The 11,293-nt window shown below is 47.4% G+C and overlaps 1 protein-coding gene across 3 annotated transcripts in view; it reads right to left on the bottom strand.

Annotated features, from left to right (window-relative positions):
- Nucleotides 1-2,030: 2,030 nt before the first annotated feature.
- LOC118217117 (dedicator of cytokinesis protein 7-like) overlaps nt 2,031-11,293 on the bottom strand; it is a 52,919-nt gene continuing 43,656 nt past the window's right edge. For all 3 annotated transcript variants that reach the window (XM_035398927.1, XM_035398928.1, XM_035398926.1), the window contains 12 exons: nt 10,777-10,877; nt 10,294-10,486; nt 9,704-9,847; nt 8,829-8,960; nt 8,403-8,417; nt 7,739-7,864; nt 6,945-7,034; nt 6,491-6,727; nt 5,891-6,034; nt 4,709-4,815; nt 4,205-4,378; nt 2,031-3,126 (listed from right to left, as the gene is read on the bottom strand). In XM_035398927.1, coding sequence (XP_035254818.1) covers nt 3,084-3,126; nt 4,205-4,378; nt 4,709-4,815; nt 5,891-6,034; nt 6,491-6,727; nt 6,945-7,034; nt 7,739-7,864; nt 8,403-8,417; nt 8,829-8,960; nt 9,704-9,847; nt 10,294-10,486; nt 10,777-10,877 — 1,506 coding nt within the window. In that variant the 3' untranslated portion in view covers nt 2,031-3,083. The remainder of the gene's footprint in view (nt 3,127-4,204; nt 4,379-4,708; nt 4,816-5,890; nt 6,035-6,490; nt 6,728-6,944; nt 7,035-7,738; nt 7,865-8,402; nt 8,418-8,828; nt 8,961-9,703; nt 9,848-10,293; nt 10,487-10,776; nt 10,878-11,293) is intronic.

Raw genomic sequence — 11,293 nt, 5'->3', positions numbered from 1 at the left:
ATTTTTTTAAACGATACGGCAACCATCCGAATAACAGTTTTACGCGCACGTGAAGTCTGTAGAAAATGGCCGCGCGCTCCAGACTCAAACATCTGGATATCATTAAGATCCCAGCGGCGGTCAGCTGCTCTCTTCAAACGGCCACGCGGCGAGGCCTCGCAGCCCCCTCAGTGGAAGCAAACGGCTCAGCTCCCGAGCTGCAGGGGTTACTACTAAGGAGTCGGAAATGCGCTGACGACACGACAAAAAAACACAGCAGTGCATCCTAAAATAAGAAGCTGATGTTGATGAGAATAGTTAACTCAGTCCATTTTAGCTAGTCATTAATCAATAGACCAGAAAATCTCCCACGGTGATGCGAACGACTTTGAACCAGTTTCTGTTTCCCTTATCAATCACGCATATAAAATATAATATAAAATCCATTTATAATTCAGTGATTTATCGAGCGCGAGTGTGAAGTTGACTTTTTACTCATTTTCACATAAGTCTGCAAACTTTATAAGGTTGTTAATTCTCAGTCAAGAGCACTTCTTAAAGAATCGTAAAACCTACTGATATTAAACAGCTTTTTTCTATGGTATGTAATTCAGTTTTTTTCTTTTTTGTTATCGATAATTTCAAGAATTACCATTCAAATGGAAAAAGATAAAGTAGGCCGCAAACTTAGTCTTCATTGACAACCACCTGATTAGGGTGCTACTTTTTCCTAAGGTCCAACCCTTATTCCTTTGCCTGATTATTCAGTTAAAAAATAAGTTATTCTCTCATCTCAAATATAAGTTGTGTGTCGTCATTCCAATATTCTCTGCGCATTTCCACCAGGAACACATCCTACACTAGAACCATCACCCGGAAACAACCGTAGGTGGTGGTACCCATGATTCAACGGTGCGTCGACGAGACGGAAAAAAGCGAGACCGGACAGTCCCTCGAAGGACTCGAGCGTTTGACCACCGAAACATCATTACAGGACCTAAAAAGATTTGTGGAGTAAACATTGGGTGACCCAGGATCATAATTAGAGAGGAGTTCGGTTGCACGTCCAAATTTCCGCTCAAGTTTGTGAGGCAGTTTTGGTTCCGAAAAGCGAAGTTAAGTATCATAAGCCGTTCCAAAGCATTATTTTAACCTTTTCTAGACTTGCCAATACTTTGTAGAGCATAAAATGACAGTGCTCCAGACCAATAATATACTGATATGCAGACTGGAGGATATGCAGAAAATTCCACAACCCATGTTCCTAAATTTGTTGAAATTATCTGTTCTTGTAAATACAAATGTGACACGTATTGGGTTTAGCAGGAATATATCTAATATTTTGGCTATGCTATGTAACCAACTGACACCCAGTTTTGGTGCAATGACATCTCAAGCTCTGTACGTTACTGTTTTGTTTTGTGAACTTACATTGTACTTTAGGTGAGAAAATTGTAATTATTACTAAACATGGCAGTGCTAATTTACATTAAAATGGAATATCATAAATCAGCTTGAAAAGTTTTCAGACAAAATGGGACTTATGCTCATGTATGGTTGTCCAAAGGAAAATAATAATCCTCTTGGGCGTTTTTAAATGCTATACATACAGTGTAGGTTTCCACAAAAACTTTTAAGTGCTTACCCAATATATTCAGACATTAAGTCAGCAACTCTTACAGTCAGAATCCCATCTGGGACTGAAAAATACCTTTAATACAAAGCAGTAAAAAATACATCATAAATATTTTTGTCTGAAACAGTGGTTAAGAGACGTTACACAGGTGGTTAGGGTACAGTGTTACAGTACAGTAGTTAGACAGCAGTAGTTCTGTTACTCTTTTCATAAGACAGGAGTGCAGAAATATAGAATAAATGCTCACTTCACATTTACACATTCGAGCGAACACACGCACGCTCACACACACGCGTGCGCACACACACACACAAACACGCACGCATGCACACATACACATGCGCGCACACACACACGCACATGCGCGCACACAGACACACATGCACACGCGCACACACACGCACATGCGCACACACACACACGCATGCAAACCCCCCCCCACACACACACGCAATCATACATATATATGCAAACACATCCTTACCCCCCCACGCACACACATAATTGCAAACATGTGCTGCAAGGCTACAACTCAGCATTTTTCTTTTTCTTTTTTCTTTTTTTAAACTTTAACAGCATTTAGAACTGGCTCACACAGACAAGCTACTGGACACTGCTGCTATACATGGTTCAATAGTCAGAGCAGCTAAAAGCTTCAGACAGGACAGAGCAACCAGCCCTGGTAATCGCACACACACACACACACACACACACACACACACACACAGAGCAGTCATTACTCATAAACACAGAGGAACCAGTCCTGATAATCAAGCACAGAGCAGTCAGAACTCAGGCCTGGTTAACTGCATACAGAGTAATCAACCCACATACACAGAGCAGTCCTCATACTAATTCATATTAGAAAGAAATGAAGAGACATTTACGTTTGGCATTTGTTCTTTACAGAATTACATGAACAGGACTCTGAAAGTGGACTGGGCCTGCCGAGTGTCTAATAAATGTCCATACCTCTCCCCTACAGGGCTGATTGTGTGGTGTTAAGCGATAGTGTTGAGTCTGTGGGGTTCAGTGATGGTGTTGAGTGTGTCAGGTGCAGGGACAGCGACTGGGACTGTATTCAAATTGCGTAACTGACCTCTTCCCTCAGTGCAGACTGCCCCAGAAGGCACAGCTGTAATTTCTCAAGACTAAGACGGAGAAGAAAAAAAAAGAGATCTGCAAAATTTTATACGATGGCCAATAAGCCTGAGGTTTCGGGGAGTGTGTTTACTCGGACAAAAGAGAAAAGCTAAAAAAAGATTACATTTGGAGTACTGTCAGAAACAGAGATGAGGAAAGAGAAAATGAATGAGGGAGAAATACAGAGAAAAAGATGAAGACAGAGACTGGGTAGGAGGTAGAGAGAGGAGGAGAAAAGGAGACAAAAGGAGAACACGGGTGGATAAAAAGGAGGGGAATGGTTTTGGTGGAATGGTTATAAAGTTCTCAAAGTGGTTCAGTGTCTTCAGCAGTCCACTTTGCGAAGACTGGATCGGCTGAAGGAGTTTCTGTGGAAATAAGAAGATTAAAAGGGTTTCATAGCATCACTATTAGATTAGATATGTCTGTGATAATTTTAAGATAAATATTGATGGTAAGGGGCTTTTGTGTGTGATTTTTTAGAGCTGATTCCTACAACTGTATTTGTCTGTCTGAGCGTGTGTGTGTGCACCTATCAGTGTGAGCGCTTGTATGTATTAAAGAGTCTAGGCTCATACGGGTGGGTGGGTGCATAAGAGTGTCAGCAGAAGGGAATGTGTTTATGAGCACATGTGCGTGTGTGTGTGAGTGTGTGTATGCATAAGTGTGTGCATGCATGTATGTGCATGTGTGTGTGTATGAGGGCGTGTGTGTGTGCATGTGCGTGTGTGTATGCATAAGTGTGTGCGTGCATGTATGTGCATGTGTCGGTGTATGAGGGCGTGTGTGTGTGCATGTGCGTGTGTGTGTATGCGAGTGTGTGTGTGTGTGTGTGTGTGTGCATGCGTGTGTGTGCGGGCGTGTGTGTGCGTGCAGTAGTACCGTTGCGTGTGTGTGCGGGCGTGTGTGCGTGCAGTAGTACCGTTGCGAGGGTGTGTGCATGCGTGTGTGCGTGCAGTAGTACCGTTGCGAGGGTGTGTGCATGCGTGTGTGAGGGCGTGTGTGTGCGGGCGTGTGTGCGCGTGCAGTTGTACCGTTGCGAGGGTGTGTGCGTGTGTGTGTGCGGGCGTGTGTGTGTGCGTGCAGTAGTACCGTTGCGAGGGTGTGTGCGTGTGTGTATGCGGGCGTGTGCACGTGCAGTAGTACCGTTGCGAGGGTGTGTGCGTGTGTGTATGCGGGCGTGTGCACGTGCAGTAGTACCGTTGCGAGGGTGTGTGCATGTGCGTGTGTGTGGACGTGTGTGCGGGCGTGTGTGTGCGTGCAGTAGTACCGTTGCGAGGGTGTATGCGGATGTGCGTGCAGTAGTACCATTGTGAGGGTGTGTGCGTGTGTGAGGGCGTGTGTGTGAGGGCGTGTGTGTGCGGGCGTGTGCGCGTGCAGTAGTACCGTTGCGAGGGTGTGTGCATGCATGTGTGCGGGCGTGGGCGTGTGCGCGTGCAGTAGTACCGTTGCGAGGGTGGGGGCTGGAGAGTCAGGGGCTTGTAGAGCTGAGGGATCTTGCGGTTGAGCAGTGGAAACAGAGACTCCCTCAGTTTGGCGTAGTTCCTCTCCAGCTCTCGATGATACTCCTTCTGATCTGGACCAATAAGACTCCTGTTCCTTCGGAGTGCATCTTCACACCTGGGGGGGGGGGGGGGGGGGGGGGTTAGGGTTAGGGTTAAGAGGGCAGTATAGTATAATGGGTAAGGAACTGGTCTTGTAACCTAAAGGTCACAGGTTCGATTTCCAGGTTGGACACTGCCGTTGTGCCCTTGAGCAAGGTCCTTAACCTGCATTGCTTCGGTGTATATATCCAGCTGTATGAACAGATGCAGTGTAAAAAAATACCATGTAAAAGCTGTGTAAGTCGCTCTGGAGAAGTGCCGATAATGTAATGTAATGCATGTGGAGTTCAGAGTGTGTGACATCTGGTGCAGTGTTTAGTTCGGGTTGAGTTGAAAGTCTTCTCACCGTTTGCTGAAGTCCTTGAAGGAGAGGCGGAGTTTGTTGTGGTGGCGGAAGAGCTTCGGGTCGTCCGGGATGTCCGCCAGAAAGACCTGGGCCACCTCGAGAGGACCCTGTACAGAGACACAGTGAGTGTGTGTGTGTGTGTGTGTGCGTGTGTGTGAGTGTGTGTGTGTGTGTGTGTGTGTGTGTGTGTGAGTGTGTGTGTGTGTGTGTGTGTGTGTGTGAGTGTGTGTGTGTGTGTGTGTGAGTGTGTGTGTGTGTGTGTGTGTGTGTGTGTGAGTGTGTGTGTGAGTGAGTGTGTGTGTGAGTGTGTGTGAGTGTGTGTGTGTGTGTGTGTGTGTGTGTGTGTGAGTGTGTGTGTGTGTGTGTGTGTGTGTGTGTGTGTGTGAGTGTGAGTGTGTGTGTGTGTGTGTGTGTGTGTGTGTGTGAGTGTGTGTGTGTGTGTGTGTGTGTGTGTGTGTGAGTGTGTGTGTGTGTGTGTGTGTGTGTGTGTGTGTGAGAGTGTGTGTGTGTGTGAGTGTGTGTGTGTGTGTGTGTGTGTGTGTGAGAGAGAGAGAGCAAAAGATTATCAAAACACAAAAACCTTCCGCAATTACCTAAAACCCCACCGCAATCTCCTATTTGCAATCCCAAAATCCACCCCCGACGCACCCCCACCCAAAAAAAAACAAAACAAAAAGAAAACCAATACCAATGCCCGATCACCACAGTCATCCTAAACATATTTCAATCTCCTCTTCATTTACCACACGCTACACGCAAACACGCATGTACAGACACACACGCGTGAGTGCACACACGCTCGGGTGTACAGCCCTGCAGTGACCTCAGGGAGACTGTGTTCAGTACCTGATTGACAGTGTTCAGTACCTGATTGTCTCTGTTCAGTACCTGATTGACAGTGTTCAGTACCTGATTGACTGTGTTCAGTACCTGATTGTCTCTGTTCAGTACCTGATTGACAGTGTTCAGTACCTGATTGACCGTGTTCAGTACCTGATTGACCGTGTTCAGTACCTGACTGACCGTGTTCAGTACCTGACTGACCGTGTTCAGTACCTGACTGACAGTGTTCAGTACCTGATTGACAGTGTTCAGTACCTGATTGACCGTGTTCAGTACCTGATTGTCTCTGTTCAGTACCTGATTGACCGTGTTCAGTACCTGATTGACTGTGTTCAGTACCTGATTGACTGTGGTTCCCACACAGCCCTGCAGGACCATCTGCAGCATCTTGGCGTCGGCGGGGTCCTGGTGGGTGGCGAAGGCCAGCTCCTGAGTCTTCTTCTGCATGTCCTCAATCGCCACCTCTATGGGGACCAGGATCACCTGCAGACAGGGCCATGGGACATGACTCATACACACGTGTACACACACACACACACACGCACGCACGCACGCACGCACACACACACACGCACGCGCGCGCATACACACACACGCACGCACACACACGCACACACACATGCATACACACACACACACACGTGTACAGACACACACACGCACACACGCGCATACACACACACACATGCGCGCACACACACACTCTCACACACACATGCATACACACACACACACATGCGCACACTCACACATGCATGTACACCCTCACACACACTCGCACAAACACATGCACACTCATAAACACACACACACACACACACACACACACACACATGCACACACAAATACACACACACACACAGACACACACACACACACACACTCACAAACACACACACACACACACACTCAAACACACACACACACACGCAGACGCACCTCCTCTTTGTGGATGACGTTGATGCGGGTCTTGATGTAGGGGAAGGCGTGGGAGGTGGTGAGGATGCTTTTGCGCTTGTACTGCTGGTGCAGGTCCCCGTGGGCGCGGCCGTCCAGGGTGAAGGGGGTGCAGTACATGAAGGTGCGCAGGTTGTAGTTCTTGTCGAAGTAGGTGATGCGCTCCTTCAGCTCATAGGTGTCAAAGAACGGCTCCACGTAGGTGATCTGGAGATACGCCTGTGGGGAGGGAGGGAAGGGGGGGGGAGAGAGAGAGAGAGAGAGAGAGAGAGAGAGGTAGAGAGATAGAGAGATAGAGAGAGAGAGGTAGAGAGATAGAGAGAAAGAGAGAGAGAGAGAAAGATGTTTAATAAATGCTTCATCAGAAAACATGGCATGCAATGAATATCAAAATTAAGTAGAGTAGGACCCCCAAGCCCCCATCCTGGGCCCTGACCTTATTAGGATCCATTTTGGTTTTGTCGACCGGGTTCGAGTCCTTAATGATCTCCACAGAATCGTCTCCAAACCGCTCCATATAAAACTCCTGCACAACACAAACAAACACAGGACAAGCAAGCATTAGTCACCAGCAAGCCCAGAACACCAGTCACTATCACGCCCAGAACACCAGTCACGATCACGCCCAGAACACCAGTCACTATCACGCCCAGAACACCAGTCACGATCACGCCCAGAACACCAGTCACTATCACGCCCAGAACACCAGTCACGATCACGCCCAGAACACCAGTCACTATCACGCCCAGAACACCAGTCACTATCACGCCCAGAACACCAGTCACTATCACACCCAGAACACCAGTCACTATCACGCCCAGAACACCAGTCACTATCACACCCAGAACACCAGTCACTATCACACCCAGAACACCAGTCACTATCACGCCCAGAACACCAGTCACTATCACACCCAGAACACCAGTCACTATCACGCCCAGAACACCAGTCACTATCACACCCAGAACACCAGTCACTATCACACCCAGAACACCAGTCACTGTAACCCCCTGAACATCTTCAGACTTCAGAATGGTCAGCAGAGCTTCTCTGCACTTGAAGTATTTTTACACAGTACAGATAATTAGTTGTAATTTATACAACTACAGTGCAGACGAAGACAAGTCTATCTATACTACATAATCATACAGTCATAATAACGATGACAACAGTAACGTTATATTTCGAGTCCCTGTGTGGAGATAACGGCATCCTCGTCATGCTGTGTACCTCCAGCCGATGGGAGATCTCTGCCAGCTTTGTGATGGACGGCTCCTTGTACACAAACTCCTGCTCGTCCAGGTCCCCAAATCGGCTACCATAGAAACCAACTCGGAAGTAGGTCCCAAACATCCTCTAAACCTACAAGCGAGGAAGGAGGGAGGGGGGGGAATGGAGGGAGGGATGAGGACAGGGAAAGCAGGCAGAGGGAGAGGAAAAATGAAGAGGATTTGAAATGCAGAAGATTCCAGAGTCGATCAGAATTTTTACAAAAAATGTAACTAGCTTCTTCTGGGCTGAATATACATCTACATACATAGATCTGTTCATCTGCAGATCTAGACGTCACACAGTGAGTATGATAGTATTACACTCACCATATTCACAGGAATCCACAAGGGCAGGGGAAAAGGACAGAGAAAAGCATGTTAATACAACACTGCAAAGTTACATTACACTACATATACAACACACTGACCCAAATCAACAACACAACAGAGGAACAACACCAGACGGCACAATCCAACACAACAATGTAATCAATGTGAAACAAACACAACAAAGAGCAGCACAACACAGCACAGCTGCACACCAGACCTGACATTGAAACCTTTGTTATTTTTATTATAGATTTTTCTAAGGTTAAGCAGATTCTGATAACAGAAAGACTTACCTCCCATCCAGAACTCTGGAGACAGAAAAAAAGAGTGACATCATCAGAGAGTGATATAGTGACATCATCAGAGAGAGACAGAATGAAACTGAAGAGCCAGGCAGTTTCCCCACATGGCATAAAATACTAACACTATCAAGAGAAGGGAATTATATATATTTTTAAAAACTGCTCAAGAATTGTCCGCATTTAGTGAATTTTCAGTACCTATTACAGGTAACCCATTGGGACTTAATTGGGCTAAATAATTGTTGAAAGAGTCTAATAATATATGAATGTGCTCCATTCTGTCATTCAGAGTTTTATCTATACCCCCCTTCCCATGCTGCTCTAGTAGACTGCTCTGGAGGACTGCGCTGGAGGACTGGCGGGCGCTGGCGCTGGTGACAGACGCAGCGCGGCACGGCGCGGCCATCGGACCCTCACCTGGTTGCAGACCTTGTTGAAGGCGTCCTGCAGCCGGCCGTGGACGACGGCCAGCTTCTTGAAGTCCCTGCTGGCCTCGTGGATCGGCAGCAGGATCTTGTACACCTCATTAATGGCCTCGTACATCGCCGCCTGAGGACAGAGCAGAAGTGCATGAGAGCAGCAGTTCCGGGGTCCTCCTGTATCCCAGCCATACAGGCGACATTCTCTCATCATCTCTGCACTGTAAGATACACACACCTGCATTACCTGTTATAGATAAGGTCATATCCCTGTGCTATAGATAAGGTTATATCCCTGTGCTATAGAGAAGGTCATATCCCTGTGCTATAGAGAAGGTCATATCCCTGTACTGTAGATAAGGTCATATCCCTGTACTGTAGATAAGGTCATATCCCTGTACTGTAGATAAGGTCATATCCCTGTGCTATAGATAAGGTCATATCCCTGTACTGTAGATAAGGTCATATCCCTGTGCTATAGATAAGGTCATATCCCTGTACTGTAGATAAGGTCATATCCCTGTACTGTAGATAAGGTCATATCCCTGTGCTGTAGATAAGGTCATATCCCTGTGCTATAGATAAGGTCATATCCCTGTACTGTAGATAAGGTCATATCCCTGTGCTGTAGATAAGGTCATATCCCTGTATTACAGATAAGGTCATATCCCTGTGTTAGAGCGGTACATGTCCCTCACCATGCTGAAGGAGATTATATCCCTGTACTGTAGATAAGGTCATATCCCTGTGCTATAGATAAGGTCATATCCCTGTACTGTAGATAAGGTCATATCCCTGTGTTATAGATAAGGTCATATCCCTGTACTGTAGATAAGGTCATATCCCTGTGTTAGAGTGGGATATGCCCCTCACCATGCTGAAGGAGGCAGCCGCCTGCTCCAGCAGCCCCACCAGGCCGGACTCGGTGAAGTACTTCCCCGCGCAGATACCCTCCTCCTCCGGGGACAGGACGTCATCAGACACCGCCGACTCCTCCAGCACGTTAGAGGAGATGTTCTGCAATGGAGAGCACAGGCAAGAACGCGCGTTATACACACACATCCTCACACAAATACACACACGCACACGAGCACACAGTTACACACACACATCCTCACACACATACACACACACACACACACACACGCACATGAACTCACAGTTACACACACACATCCTCACACACATACACACACACACACACACACACACGCACATGAACTCACAGTTACACACACACACATCCTCACACACATACACACACACACGCACAGGAACTCACAGTTACACACACACACATCCTCACACACACACACGCATGAACGCAGTTACACACACACATCCTCACACACATACACACACAGACGCACATGAACTCACAGTTACACACACACACATCCTCACACTCACGCACACACCACACACGTGTGCATCTCTGAATCTGTGTCAGTGCAGGCGCTGACCTGGAAGGAGACGCATCCGATGGGGAGGTAGCGGCAGTCCTCCAGCATGTTCAGGTACTCCGCCACCAGGGCGGCGCTGTGCACCAGGCACTGGGCGGCCTCGGCGTGGTTCCCCCTCTCCGAGTGCTTCCCCGCCATGTTCTGCAGCCACGTCAGACGCAGGTCCGGGGACGTCTGGTAACCCTTAGCGATCCTGCAGGACCGACCAGAGCAAGGGCGACACGTCAAAAAAAAAAACTCACAGGACTGGACTGGATTACTTTATCCTTACCAAAACAAAACAAACTGAATATAATTCTGGAATGAGGACCAAAACTATTTTTTTGTACCAGCTTCACAAATATATATTATAATCTGAAAGTGGAGTAAATTTAGCAGTAAAAAAAAAAAAACAATAAATTTGCTACCCAAAACATATCGTTAATTGTTGGGTGCTTCCATGAGTCATTTCTTAAATCTTATTATGAAAATTGTTATTCTCACCTGTACATTAAGTCAATGAGCATTTCTGGATCCTGCTGGTACTCCTTCATCTTCACTGTGTCAGTCAGAATCATATGCAGGTTGAACACCAGATCCTGGACCTGAGAGAGAAGCACACACACACACACACACTTCAGCAACAACATCACCAGCCAGCACCATGGTTACAAACAGACACGCCTTCTTTCATTCACCTGCTCTGGGAAGGGCGTGTCTCAGTGTTACCTGCTCTGGGAAGGGCGTGTCTCTCTGTGTTACCTGCTCTGGGAAGGGCGTGTCTCTCTGTGTTACCTGCTCTGGGAAGGGCGTGTCTCAGTGTTACCTGCTCTGGGAAGGGCGTGTCTCCCAGTGTTACCTGCTCTGGGAAGGGCGTGTCTCTGTGTTACCTGCTCTGGGAAGGGCGTGTCTCAGTGTTACCTGCTCTGGGAAGGGCGTGTCTCTGTGTTACCTGCTCTGGGAAGGGCGTGTCTCTGTGTTACCTGCTCTGGGAAGGGCGTGTCTCCCAGTGTTACCTGCT

Source organism: Anguilla anguilla, chromosome 17, assembly GCF_013347855.1.
Source record: "Anguilla anguilla isolate fAngAng1 chromosome 17, fAngAng1.pri, whole genome shotgun sequence".
Lineage (NCBI taxonomy): Eukaryota > Metazoa > Chordata > Actinopteri > Anguilliformes > Anguillidae > Anguilla > Anguilla anguilla.
This window is presented reverse-complemented; position numbering and strand designations above follow the sequence as displayed.